Genomic DNA, 15,038 nt, shown 5'->3' with positions numbered 1-15,038 from the left:
GCATGTTTAACGTTTTTACTGATTTCATGTTAATAATTTATCATTTTACTAACTGCCTGTGTTTAGGTTTTATTTTTACTTCACGCACAGCAATTTGTATGCAGCTGTGGTTGTTTTTGCTTTATAAATAAAAACGAGCTGAGTAGTGTTTGCCACACAGCCAGAGGAATATCTGCTCCTCTGGCCTCCGTCCCTATCATGTTATGCAACACAAAACAAAAATAGTTCAACTAGAAATTAGCACATTTATTTTAGGTTAGGTCTGACCTGTGCTCTGAGAAGGAGGGCAGTGATTTGACATGACACACATCAGCGAGTGCTAATTTATTTGTGTATACTAGAACCGGCAGACAGTGACATAAGATTGATTTTTCACATTGTTCCAAGTTTTTCCTAATAATCGGAGTGCACACAACTAAACCACCACTGTTCGGTTTTTATATTTGGGACACATTTGTTGACAAATGTGACATTAATCTACAATGTATGGACTTCAATTTTGTTTTAAAAAAGGATAAAGTCATAAAACGTATCTGTAGTTTATTTAAATCATGGAATTGTTTTGAAAAAATAAGAGTCAAGAGTAGTACTAGAACATTAGTCAGACAATGAAAAAGGAAATCTTTTGAAAAGATGCAACAATATGCTTCTAAAATCGAATCATAATTCAAATGAACCATGAAATGGCGAGATTCCCACACCTTAATGCACCTTTATGCTACAATAATTTAAATAGATTGACCCAATCATAAGCCCCTAGTAAAAAGAATGCAAGGATAAAGAGAAAAACAATTCTTAAACAAGTATGAGTTCAAACATTTTGCTGTGTAATTTAGGACAGTGTTGAAAGCAAGGGAGAGATTGTCTTTATAAGGCTACAGAGGTGATCAAATAACACATTTGATTATGATTTATTAGGGGTGTAACGATTCATCGATACACATCGATTAATCTATATAATGCTCTACAATTTATTGGCATCGATGCTAAAGGTAAACATCGATTTATATCGCCGTGTTTGACCTCGGACATCAGACGCGACTATTTTGAAATCCAGTTCATTGTTGCTTGCTTCCTCTTTCCGGGAGCAGTGCGCGGCGTTGTTGTGTTGTGAGCAGAGCAGGCACGTGAAAGGGGAGTCGACAACTAGTACGCGGCTCCTGGGCTGGTGCTATGGCTAGTGTCCAAAAAGATGAGGAAATTTGCTCCCCTTTAGGCTTTAAGTCATTCGTTTGGAAGCACTTTGGATTCCAAAGAAAAGATGGCTCAACGGACAAGACACGTGCAGTTTGTAAATCCTGCCATGCGGTGATCAAATATTCAGGGACCACAAATCTCGCCGCACATTTAAAGAAAAAAACACGACATCAAAGTTCAGTGTTAAAATAAGCACTTTGTATACTACAATACTCTTGTCATTTCCTAAATGAAGAGTTTGCAGTACCTTGTTGATTTTGCGTATGGATTGTTATAAATGAGGATATTGTTCTATATTTTTTATTTAAAAAAAAAAAAATCGATTGTAGAGCACTATATCGTGATAGCAGGCTTTCAAGATATCGGCAAATATCGTATCGTAGTTCTTTGTATCGATATGATATTGTATCGTGACAAAACCCGCGATTTACACCCCTACGATTTATGTCAGACAGATTCCGGAAGGAAATGGAGTCACGTTCACAAATTGGACCATAATCAAAGACAGGCTGTTCGTCTGATATAATACTGACAGAGTGAGAGAAAGTGTGCATCATCAGTGACAGATTAACAGACCCTCTGTCAATATTGACGCTCCAGAAATAAGTGAATAACTCTGCTGCCTACTGACCGAGTCCATACTGGGGACATCTCATGTCGAATGAGGAAGCAGGCAACAGCGCTAAACCTCGCAGACTGCCTTGCAGGAAATTGATTTTTTTTCCCGCTACAGTGACTTATCAAAAGGAGGGTGTTAGGGTTTACAGATTATCTTGATCGTATGATTATGTTGGAATGTAACCTGTAATAATTAACCTCGCTTGTCCTGTCTTAACAAAACTAGTAGAACAAAGTGCTAAGATCTTTTGAACTGAACTGACTAGCTGCAGAGGAAGCAATCAAAGTTGCTTTGTTTACACAACGTCGTAAAAGACCCCCTGCTATGCTTTGATCAGCAGGCCAGGGGCTTCAACCCCATCCTGTCCACTCTCACCCCCACTCTCACCCCCACTCTGTTTCTCTCAATAAAAATGCTCCTGCAGGAGGCCTGAGTCAGACCTTATTCGATCATCGCTGTACGCACAGCAACGAATGGACTCTCCACCTGCAGGTGTCAAAAAGAACTTACTTGTCTCCCGTGTGGTTCTTGCAAAATAAGTTAGAGTGAGCACCACCCTAACAGAGGGTAAAGAGAGGATGATTCATTTTTCACTAACTGGCCAGCTTGTGTATTTTTTTTCATCCATCCATTTTCTGTACCGCTTAGTCCCAAAGGGGGTCGCGGGCGTGCTGGAGCCTATCCCAGCCGTCATCGGGCAGTAGGCGGGGGACACCCTGAACCGGTTGCCACCCAATCGCAGGGCACACAGAGACAAACAACCATTTGCACTCGCACTCACACCCTAGGGTCAATTTGGAGTGGTCAATCGGCCTACCAAGCATGTTTTTGGGACGTGGGAGGAAACCGGAGTGCCCGGAGAAAACCCACACGGGCCGGGGAGAACATGCAAACTCCACACAGGGAGGACCGGAGGTGGAATCGAACCCGCACCCTCCTAACTGTGAGGCGGACGTGCTACCCAAGTGCTCCACCGAGCCGCCGTGTATTTTTTTTAATCAGGAAAATAAAAAAAGTAGCATTTTCTATTTTACCCAATTTTGGAGAGATAATGAAACAACAAATGGCGTTAAAAACAACCATTTTTAATGAGGAATTGGGCCAAACACCCCTCCCCTCCAAGTCTTGGTGGATGACGTCACGGAAGAAACCGATCACAATTTCACCATTAGAAAGCATCAATCTAAAAACAGCTATCAATGGGCACCAAAAGTTACATTGACATCTCTATTTATGACTCGTTTAAGATATCACAAGGATTAGCCTCTCCGTGGTTGATTTAAAAGCAAGAAATGAGCAGCCTCTCTGCAGTTAAAGTGCCCTGTTACGTGCGTCTATTTCCTTTCATCAGTCACTAACATACGCAAACACAACGCGTTCCGAGACGCTGTATGTAAGCTGAATTGTTAATACCAATTGAAATTGGTAAGGGTTCAAGAACTTTTTTTATTTTATTTTATGGAATGCACTTTTAAGTGGTTGCATTGTGCCTGGTGCACAACACATTCATTGCACTCATTTTATATACTATTACCCTCTCTTTTATATACGTACCTGCTCTGAGAAATGGATACTTCTGAACTCTGAGGCGGACATGCTAACAAGTGTTCCACCGTGCCTTTATATTACGTGTTACCGTTTTTTTCCGTGTATAATGCGCCCCCATGTATAATACGCACCCTAAAAATGGCATGTTGATGCTGGAAAAAAGCCTGTACCCATGTATAATACGCACTCAATCTAAAAAAAATTTTTTTTTTTTTTTTTTTAAGTCCCAATGGGTCCCATTTTTATAGTCTTTGGTATGGTCTTAACTAGGCTGGATGTAATTTTTTTTGTTGGCGTTGATTTCTCCGACTGCCCGTAAAGGCGTGTTTGAAGTGAACAGCAGAGACGAAAGGAACAAGGCAAAGTGTTGTGAAATAAAAGATTACCTGTAATACGCATTTTGTTATTTGCTAATTGAAACTGCTAATTAAACTGTGAATTGAAACTAATAGGAAGAAAACAACTCTCGCTCTTTATATAGCTGATGTGTCTTGCGCATCCGTTCTGCGCATCTGTAATGGCGGCCTCCGTATGATATCCAGTTTGCGATGGAGATTAAAAACCAAACAATATTTGACAATAACACACCATCAAGGATTGCACCATCGCATCAAACGATGTGTCGTCAATTATGAATTTTACTGACTAAGTGTGTTGGGCAGGATGGCTGAATCCGATGCGCGATTGACAACAAACAAGAAGAAAGGTGATTTCAAGTTTTATTTCGAGGGAGATTTGTCATGTCTCGTCCCCAGTTTTGCTATGTGTCTAGGTTGCCATAGTTTCTGTTCGCGTCGCCTCTCCCTTCCTGTGTCACCTCAATCAATGTAACGTGTTTTGTATTTAAGTCCTGTCTGCCCCTCGCTCACCGTCGGATCATTGCATGTGTTACTGTCATGATGTCTGTTTGGTTTCTGTTCCTGTCTTTGGTAATGTCACCCTGTCTTTTTGTTCCACGTCTTTGTCGGTCAGTCCTGTTGTTGGTTTTGTTGTACCATGATTTTCTTACATTTTTTTTTTTTTAAATTAAAAAAAAAAAAAAATTAAAAAAATCGTACCCATGTATAATGCGCACCCCAGATTTTAGGACAATAAATTAGTTAAATTTCGCGCATTATACACGGAAAAAGACGGTATATTGTGTGTGTGTGTGTGTGTGTGCGTATGTGTGTGTGCGTGTGCGTGTGTGTGTGCGCTGTGTGTGTGCTGTGTATTTGCTGTGTATGTGCGTGTGTTTGCTGTTCGAAGTTGGTTACTTCCACAATAATGTGGTTCCACCCAGTGTCACTTATTTCTGAACTGTGAGGCCGACATGCTAATCAGTGCTCCACTGTGGTTCCAGCCAGACCCACAGTATATGACAACTGACAAGTGTCACTTATTGTCAGTATTTCACGTCCACGTCTGTCACGAGGGTTTGGCAATCAGCACTTGTTCTCATTCTTTCTTCTCGTCCTCGTTTTATGATAAACATACTCACTCATCAGAAGTGTAGCTTTTTTGTTGCCACTGAGACGGTTATTGGTGATTTGTGCTATGCTGACACTATAGACAAAGTGAACTCGGGGTTCCGTATTGGTTTTAGGTCGCCACATTAGCTCAATTCTGGATGTAACTTTCCTAAAAAATATTAACTGACCAAACATGGCGATGCAAGCCAAGTAGTCACTTAAAAGGCTTTTTTAGACAGTTTAATTGGCTTTAAATTCACATCAGAAAGAAAGTATATATATTTTTGAGACATCTGAGAGAGTGTTTCATTCAGACAAATGGACAGGGAGAAAAAGGACCTTCATGATTTGACAAATGGAGATTGCAGAAACAGGCATGGAGTAGAGGATTCTGCTTACCAAAGCTTGAGCTGACGCTTGGTCGATAGCCGCTACAGACACTGAAGGACTGGACTCTATGTCATCTAAAGCAAGTTCTATGTTTTCCTAAATGCAGGAGGGGATAAGGTGAAGGGTTAGTCATCTACATTGTAAGCAATAACTCATGTGAACAATTATAGTGTTTACTTGATTGGGTTGAAAGAATCGTATTATTGCAAGTGCAACATAATGATCATTGGCTGAGTACATATTCATGTGTTCCCTTGCATGACCGCATACTTCCTATTTACTGCCACTGTTCAGTTTTGTACAGTATCTAAAGCCACAACAGCACCTCCTTGTATCGCTCCATCTCTTGGACAAAGGTTCGTTCATGGAACAAGGTTTGCAGCCTCTCCTGGGTGTAGTTATGACAAAGCTCCTCAAATGTAGCTCCTCGCTGCTGCTGAGCAAGATGAGGGTTCTGGAAACCTGGAGTGTCCACGATCAGAATGGAGTATAGAGAATGTTGACTAGACTTGAGAGCTCTGAAAACAGATTGAACATGGCACCTTCAGGGTTTAAAGTGAGTCTTAATTGTCTCCCTGAACATTTTAGAATTAAATTTAAGATTCTTTTACATGTCTTTAAATGGTCTTGCGTCATCTTCCCCCTCTGAGTTTCTCCACATATACCTAAATGTACCTTCCTGGGGCCCCTGGTCAGAGGACCAGATGCTACTGGAGGTACCGAGAACTAAGCAGAGTCTCAGAGGGGAACCACGCTTTTTCTGTCCTTCCCATTGGGATGACCTTTCATTAAACGTTGGGCAAACACCTTCTCTATCCATCCTTAAAACCTTTAAGTGGTTTTAAGGAGGGTGCCTTTTAACAGTGTGGTGCTTTTTAAGGGTGTGTTTTAACTTAAAACCCTAACCCTTAAAAAGCACCCTTCAAACTTGAGACAAGAGCAATTGGTTCATTAGGAGTGGGCAAAAACTGAAAGGTGAAGAAATCCCATTGAATCCTTTGATTGTAGTTGTGCAACAAAATATTTAGTTAAGGGTGCCATCCTTTTTCTATATGCCAGTTTCATGATTATAACAATAATAATATATATATACCGTAATTTTCGGACTATAAATCGCTTTTTTTTTCATAGTTTGGGTGGGGGGGGCGACTTATAATAAGGAGCGATTTATATGTGTTTTTTTTTTTCAAAAATCTTCAAAAAACAAATTGGAACCGCGATGTAGCAAGGGATTACTGTAATTTGAATTTCAAGTGATGTCAGCAGCGCGGCGCGGCGGTTGTTTACAAAAAGGACAAAGATTGATCACGGGCTGACGAAGATGACAAAAGGCCCCACGTGCTACCGGCATTATTAGCGGCTTTGTTTCTAAGTGACACGGAGGACGAAGGTTTTGAAGGATTTAGAGTGATACAGAAGGATTGAAAAACTATTATGGCTTTTACGCACGCCCGGTCCTACTCTACGGAGCTCTCGTTCACATCCGTGGATAGAAGTCGGGGGCCGGCGCTCGGCCGGATGGCTGTCCGGGGACGGTGGATGGGGCTCGGACATGGCTTTTACGCACACCGGTCCTACTCTACGGAGCTCTTTTTCACCTCCGTGGATAGAAGTCGAGGGTCGGCGCTCGGCCGGGTGGCTGTCCGGGGACGGTGGATGGGGCTCGGTCATGGCTTTTACGCACGCCCGGTCCTATTCTATGAAGCTCTCTTCCACCTCCGTGGCTGGAAGTCCACGCCGCCACACGCCTGGAAGGTTGTTTTGTTAAATAAAGAGCCGTTTACCAAACCCACGTGTTTCCTTGTACTTTGTTAACGCTACAATATAGTTATATACTAGATCTGTGGAATAACGACGAGGCTGACGCCAGGGCCCACGTGCGGCGTTGCTGACGAAGGACGACGAATTTGATTGATGGATTTAATGATTTAGAGTGCACAGATGGTTTGATAATATTATTGCTTATATAATAGTTATTTGATCTAATTTATATATCGTTATATGGGCCTGTGGAATATTTTGGAGTGCAAGCGCCGTCAGCGGCACGCACCCATTGTTGACAAAGGACGATCGATGGATTTAATGAATTGGAGTGACACAGATGGTTTTATAAACGTGTTATTTATGTAATAGCTTTTTTTAATAACTCTGAATGTTACATCAGGCCCGTTCTCAACTCTTCGTTTGTGTTTATGTCACGTTAGCATCCCTATCGTTTAGCCTTTTGTTGGTCGTTTATGTCTGTTCTTGGTGTTGGATTTTGTCAAATAAATTTCCCCCCAAAATGCGACTTATGCTCCGGAGCGACTTAGATATGTTTTTTTTCACGTTATTGGGCATTTTATGGCTAATGCGACCTATATTCCGGAGCGACTTTTAGTCCGAAAATTACGGTATATAGTATATATATTTTCAACCCCATTTAAAAAAAAGTGTTCTTTTTCACTGTTGAAATTTCACTGTGGGTTTTTCTTTCATTCACAGAGGGGTACCAACAATTCTGTCCGTGTGTGTATGAGCTCAAGACACAAGGAAAATGCGTACAAACTTTAAGTACTTCTCAAATGAAGTGAAGAGTGAAGAGAGTGTACTTCCGCCTTCAGTACAAGCCAAAACATGTCAGGTAATGCAACAAAAAATAATTTGTTTGAGATAAAAGAACCAGGAAAGTGAACATTTTTACAAAAATTTTTTAAAACAAATGTAAAGACCCTAACCTGTTTATGAGGGATATCACCAAAGTGAAAAGCTCTGAGTAGAGTCCTGATGCCATGGCCTCCAAGCACTCCCGAGCTGTGACCTTTGAGGCTGATACAAGAGACAGACAAGAGAAAATCATGAAATACATTCTCCCAATTCCTACAGACTTCCTTTAAACTGGCAAATGCTTATATTTTCACAAATAAAAATTAAAATGCATTATGTTCTAGGTTCTTGACAACAAATCTCTCATCTCAATATGTGCGTCTACAATAGAAGTTCAGTTTCATAGGACATAAGGGCAAGTGTCAATTATGGGCTATGTGTCAGCAACATGGACATCCTCACTATTAAATTTTAATTTGAAGTTGAAGTGCTATTTCCACAAGGACAAATTCAATCAACGTTGAAAACGGCAGAAGATGCAGGTATGTTGCCGTTTATCCTTGGGGTATTTCACCAAAGCATATCACATACTACATGTTATCAAGACATTTGGAAACAGTTTTAATTGTTTGTCCTGCATTTAGGATGGTACAATCCGAGCAATAATCATCATCAGTGATCTCATAACCCACAGTTAAGTGCACTGAAATTTTCTCCACAGGTCGACAAGAAAAACTAAATAAAAGACTGAAATACTAATATACCGTATTTATTCTAATTATCGCCCATATTCTAATAATCGCCTCGTGTGTGTTAGCGATGACATAAATAAAAAACATTGATAATTATAATTATCGCCCATGCTGCTAAAATTGCTGCGATCGTTCTGATCGACCATTGCGCGCGGTCGTTGCGCGCCGCCGTTCCGATCAGCCATTGCGCTCGGTCATTGCGCTCCTGTTGGAGCGTCGCTGTCGGAACGTCGCCCTCCGGCCTAGGCTCAAAAGTAAATGAATGTGAATGGAGGATATGCACTGACGTCACAGATCGGGGCGGCCATTATTGTTTGGGTGGCAAAACGCCTCGTTCGCTGCCACTAGACTCATGAGGATGGCGGCCTGGGTGGGTGTCGTGAGTGATTATTCCGTCCTGTTGGACCAAAAAAGCTGCAATAGATACATTGAAAAGTTGAAAAAATCTAACATTCGTGGATAACACTGTTGAAACCAATTAAGAACGCCACCAGCTCAAGCGTAGCAGGAGCTGGGACAGCAAGCGTTTGGTCCTCTGATAAGGCGACTTTTCCGCCAGTAACATGTCCAGACATTTACAACTATTTGATAGATTGTTCAAGTCCATATACCAAGGAAGACCTCAGAGCCTACAAGAGTATGCAACGATATCGCTACCTGACTGCTGGTTATGTCCATTCCATTGAGTCACAGCCAGTGGAGCGAAACTGACAAGATGCCAGCCGTGGCAGCACATAATATAATAATAATATATTATAATTGTAGATATGTGAACAACATTGTTGAGGCGGCCGACCGGAGCTGCGGCCGTAAGGTCATTGGTGCCTGTCGTGGCGGCAATCCCCGAACCCGCTGGTGGACACCGGCGGTAAGGGATGCCGTCAAGCTGAAGAAGGAGTCCTATCGGGCCGTTTTGGCCTGCGGGACGCCCGAGGCAGCTGACAGGTACCGGATGGCCAAGCGGAACGCGGCTTCGGCGGTTGCTGAGGCAAAAACCCGGGCGTGGGAGGAGTTTGGCGAGGCCATGGAGAATGACTTCCGGACGGCTTCGAGGAAATTCTGGTCCACCATCCGGCGTCTCAGGAGGGGGAAGCAGTGCAACGTCAACACTGTTTACAGTGGAGATGGCGTGCTGCTGACCTCGACTCGGGACGTCGTGTGTCGGTGGGGAGAATACTTCGAAGACCTCCTCAATTCCACCGACACGCCTTCCATTGTGGAGGCAGGGCCTGGGGACTCTGAGGCGGACTCTCCAATCTCTGGGGTTGAAGTCACTGAAGTAGTTAAAAAACTCCTCGGTGGCAAGGCCCCGGGGGTGGATGAGATCCGCCCGGATTTCTTAAAGGCTCTGGATGTTGTGGGGCTGTCATGGCTGACACGTCTCTACAGCATCGCATGGACATCGGGGACAGTGCCTCTGGATTGGCAGACTGGGGTGGTGGTTCCCCTCTTTAAGAAGGGGGACCGGAGGGTGTGTTCCAATTACAGGGGAATTATACTCCTCAGCCTCCCTGGTAAGGTCTATTCAGGGGTGCTGGAGAGGAGGGTCCGTCGGGAGGTCGAACCTCGGATTCAGGAAGAACAGTGTGGCTTTCGTCCTGGCCGTGGAACAGTGGACCAGCTCTTCACCCTCAGCAGGATCCTCGAGGGTGCATGGGAGTTCGCCCAACCAGTCCACATGTGTTTTGTGGACTTGGAGAAGGCGTTCGACCGTGTCCCTCGGGGGGTCCTGTGGGGGGTGCTTCGGGAGTACGGGGTACCGAGCCAACTGATAAGGGCGGTTCGGTCCCTGTATCACCGATGCCAGAGTTTGGTCCGCATTTCCGGCAGTAAGTCGGATTCATTTCCGGTGAGGGTTGGACTCCGCCAAGGCTGCCCTTTGTCACCGATTCTGTTTATAATTTTTATGGACAGAATTTCTAGGCGCAGCCGAGGCGTTGAGGGTGTCCGGTTTGGGGACCTCAGCATCGCGTCTCTGCTTTTTGCAGACGACGTGGTGCTGTTGGCTTCTTCAGGCCGTGATCTCCAGCTCTCACTGGAGCGGTTCGCAGCCGAGTGTGAAGCGGTCGGGATGAGGGTCAGCACCTCCAAATCCGAGTCCATGGTCCTCGATCGGAAAAGGGTGGAATGCCCTCTCCGGATCGGGGATGAGGTCCTGCCCCAAGTGGAGGAGTTTAAGTATCTTGGGGTCTTGTTCACGAGTGAGGGGAGGATGGAGCGCGAGATCGACAGGCGGATCGGTGCAGCGTCGGCAGTAATGCGGACTCTGTACCGGTCCGTCGTGGTAAAGAGAGAGCTGAGCCAAAAGGCAAAGCTCTCAATTTACCGGTCGATTTACGCTCCTACCCTCACCTATGGTCACGAGCTATGGGTCGTGACCGAAAGAACGAGATCCCGGATACAAGCGGCCGAAATGAGTTTTCTCCGCAGGATGTCCGGGCTCTCCCTTAGAGATAGGGTGAGAAGTTCGGTCATCCGGGAGAGACTCGGAGTAGAGTCGCTACTCCTCCACGTTGAGAGGAGCCAGATGAGGTGGCTTGGGCATCTCATCAGGATGCCTCCTGGACGCCTCCCTAGGGAGGTGTTCCGGGCATGTCCCACCGGGAGGAGACCCCGGGGACGACCCAGGACGCGCTGGAGAGACTATGTCTCTCAGCTGGCCTGGGAACGCCTTGGGATCCCCCGGGATGAGCTAGATGAAGTGGCTGGGGAGAGGGAAGTCTGGGAGTCCCTCCTGAAGCTGCTGCCCCCGCGACCCGACCCCGGATAAGCGGAAGAAGATGGATGGATGGATGGATGGATGGATATGTGAACAATCTAATATTTAGAAACTAGCAATTGGATAAACATACAGTGATGAAGCTGTGTAATTATGCATTCCTTAGGTCATGGCCGAGTAGCAGAAAGAAAAAGGGAATATCCGAGCAATAATAATAAATTTTATTACAGGCTCTTGGCCCACAGGGTAAAAAACAAACATCACATACATTAAAATAAATAAAAAGAGTACATTTAAAATATTATGAGAGGCACTCATGCTAGCGTCCTCTGATGGTGGATGTGTACCTTGTAGCACTACATCCAGTATACCTCACAGATGAATGTTGACGTCAATAAAACAAAATAACGTACTTCCCACAAAGTGATCTAAGCAGATGTAAGAATGGATAGTTGGCTTCCAAATCTTGGAGCTGTTGCGGCCATGTTTCGCCCTACGAAGCGCCGCCACCCAGCTATCCTTTATGGTCTGGTCCGCAGGGAACCGATATAACTTCTTGGTACCGCTTTTTTGGAAGCGATAGGCACACCCTATGGCACAACAACTCTTCACCATGGTTTAAGTTGCCTACTTAACAACTACGCCACGATCTGCAATCGATAAAATGCTAGAAAATGCTCCAGTACCAGCCTTGGTCCTACCAGCTAGTGGTAGAGCAGGGGTGGCCAAACCTTTTGACTCGCGGGCCGAACTGGGTTCTAAATTTGGACCGGAGGGCCGAACCAGGAGCAGATGGACGTAGTGTTTGTGTGAAGTAATATACGCGACCTGTAAAGGTCATTGCATAAAAGATTTTGGCCTTTATAAGGATATTCCAAACAAGTTTTTTGAAAACAAATGCATTTATTAACAGCATCAAAAAAATAATAATAATTCACTAAAAAACTGCTATCAGTGATTCTCATAAAATACGACACTGTTATTATGAATAACAGTCTCCATCACTTCAGTGCCTGCAGGTCAGATTAATGAAAGATGTTTATCTTATGAGATCACATCAAACGGCAACAATCTGACCAAATATATCATCTTGAAGAATCGGTGAAAGCATACACCCAAATAAAGTAATCAAAACGACAACACAGTGAGGGGTATCTGAAAATCAGAGCAGAGTTTTAACTCGCAAACACCTGGTAACAGAGGTGAGGAAACGGGAAACACTTCCTTAAAGTAAGCCTTAAGAACTTTACAGGTTAAGATTAGTCGCAAACAGGTGGTGCATCAATGTCCTTGAGCATCCTGCATTGTTTGAAAATTAGAATGGTCGCTAGTTTCAATCCCTATGTGTACAAATCATATTCAAAATGCATTTTTTTACAACAAACTTGAGAGCCTCCCCTTCATTTTCAGTGGGAACGGTGTTGTTGGTCTCCCTTTTTTGCTAGTGCGTCATAGTCTGGAGTAAAATTTGTTGTGGCAATTCTTAGGAGAGATCCGAAGTGTTGGTCCGTTTACCTCGATCTGTGACGGGTTGATGTTGACGTTCATGTGGCTGAACGTCACGTCGCGTACGTCGAGCCACACTGGCCACTCTCTTTTAAACACTCGGCACTGTGTCCACCTTGCTTTTCCTTGGGCGACTCATTTGAATGGAAGGATTCCAGGGGAAGGTTTGTGGGTGGCTTTAGCGCAAAACTGCATCTGAAAGCTCAGCGCGCGAATTACAAGAATGCTGTCGTCACAGCCCACGCTCTAAATTCGGGACTGATATAAATAGAGTGCGAGTGCGCCATATCCGTGATACTGAGTACGTACACGCACTTGTGAGTGTGCACCGAGCTTTCTGACACGGCTTCCGGTAGTAAATGCGCAGGCGAGCGCTTCCCCATCTACTGGGGAAACGCAGTCATTGCAGGCAAAATGACCCAAAAAAAAGAGTTTAATAATACAATTTGTTCAGGGTTGGCGGGCCGGATTAAACGGTCCCGTGGGCCGGATGTGGCCCGCGGGCCGTAGTTTGCCCACCCCTGTGGTAGAGTGTCTGCCCTGAGACTGGAAGGTTGTGGGTTCAAACCCTGGCCGGGTCATACCAAAGACTACTATAAAAGCGGGACCCATTGCCTCCGTGCTTGGCACTCAGCATTAAGGGTTGGAATTGGGTTAGATCACCAAATAATTCCCGAGCGCGGCACCACTGCTGCTCACTGCTCCCCCCTCCCCCAGGGGATGGATCAAAATCACACGGGGATGGGTTAAATGCAGAGGACAAATTTCACCACACCCAGATGTGTGTGTGACGATCATTGGGACTTTAACTTTATTAGCGTTCGCCGCTTTTTGCCACCCAAACAAACCGTCGGCCGGTCTCTGACGTCACGTGCATATCCTCCATTCGCACTTTGTGCAATTTCAACCGAGAGGAAGTGTGCCGCTTTGGAGCGGCCATTGCGAGTGGCCGTTCCAATCGGCCATTGCGCGCAGTCGTTGCACGTTTGAATTATGCTGCGTTCCTTAAGAACACCAGTGAGATGCAGGTGTTGCATACTACATAAGGAAAATATACATATCGCCCATTTCAGCGCCTCTTAGCGATTGGACAAAAAGTGTTCTCTATTAATCGCCCACCCCCCTGTTGGACATAAACAACCTTCTCTAATTATTGCCCTGGGCGATAATTACCGTTTTTTTCCGTGTATAGTGCGCCCCCATGTATAGTACGCACCCCTAACAATGGCATGCTGATGCTGGAAAAAAGCTTGTACCCATGTATAATACGCACCCAATTTTTATGAATTTTTTTAAATTTTTTTTTTTTTTTTTTTTTTTTTTTAAGTCCCAAAGATCGTCACACACGCAGGGAGGCAATGGGTCCCATTTTTAAAGTCTTTGGTATGGTCTTAACTAGGCTGGATGTCATTTTTTTTTGTTGGCGTTGATTTCTCCGACTGCCCCTAAACGCACCACCGCGCTCCGTGCGCACACGGCGGCTCTGTATGGGAGAGACGTTGAAGAGGAATAAAAACACCCTTGGAAACCAAAACTTGCCCCTCGTCGTGACTCGGAGCCGCAACAAATGTTTCGGATTTGTGTAGGGTACATTGTGACAGACGGCAAACTAGCAGGTGATCGAGCGAGCGTCTGATACAAGAGCATTGCGGTCGTATGGAGCGTGTTTGAAATGAACAGCAGAGACGAAAGGAACAAGGCAAAGTGTTGTGAAATAAAATATTACCTGTAATACGCATTTTGTTATTTGCTGATTGAAACTGCTAATTAAACTGTGAATTGAAACTAATAGGTGGAGAACTGAACTCTCGCTCTTTATATAGCTGACGTGTCTTGCGCAACCGTTCTGCGCATCTGTAATGGCGGCCTCCGTATGACGTCCGGTCCGCGATGGAGATTAAAAAACAAACAATATTTGACAATAACACACCATCGAGGATTGCACCATCGCATCAAACGATGTGTCGTCAATTATGAATTTTACTAAGTGTGTTGGGCAGGATGGCTGAATGCGATGCGCGATTGACAACAAACAAGAAGAAAGGTGAGTTTTATTTCGGGGGAGATTTGTCATGTCTCGTCCCCAGTTTTGCTATGTGTCTAGGTTGCCATAGTTTCTGTTCGTGTCACCCCGCTCTTCCTGTGTCACCTCAATCGATGTAACGTGTTTTGTATTTAAGTCCTGTCTGCCCCTCGCTCACCGTTGGATCATTGCATGTGTTACTGTCATTCTGTTCCTGTCTTTGGTAATGTCACCCTGTCTTTTTGTT

General features: G+C 44.5%; 1 protein-coding gene across 20 annotated transcripts in view; it reads right to left on the bottom strand.

Annotated features, from left to right (window-relative positions):
• Window positions 1–15,038, bottom strand: part of myo18ab (myosin XVIIIA b) — a 212,181-nt gene that overhangs the window by 123,259 nt on the left and 73,884 nt on the right. For all 20 annotated transcript variants that reach the window (XM_061280031.1, XM_061280032.1, XM_061280033.1 and 17 more), the window contains 3 exons: window positions 7,923–8,013; window positions 5,531–5,723; window positions 5,215–5,301 (listed from right to left, as the gene is read on the bottom strand). In XM_061280031.1, coding sequence (XP_061136015.1) covers window positions 5,215–5,301; window positions 5,531–5,723; window positions 7,923–8,013 — 371 coding nt within the window. The remainder of the gene's footprint in view (window positions 1–5,214; window positions 5,302–5,530; window positions 5,724–7,922; window positions 8,014–15,038) is intronic.

This window comes from Syngnathus typhle, linkage group LG6 (genome assembly GCF_033458585.1).
Source record: "Syngnathus typhle isolate RoL2023-S1 ecotype Sweden linkage group LG6, RoL_Styp_1.0, whole genome shotgun sequence".
Classification (NCBI taxonomy): domain Eukaryota; kingdom Metazoa; phylum Chordata; class Actinopteri; order Syngnathiformes; family Syngnathidae; genus Syngnathus; species Syngnathus typhle.
This window is presented reverse-complemented; position numbering and strand designations above follow the sequence as displayed.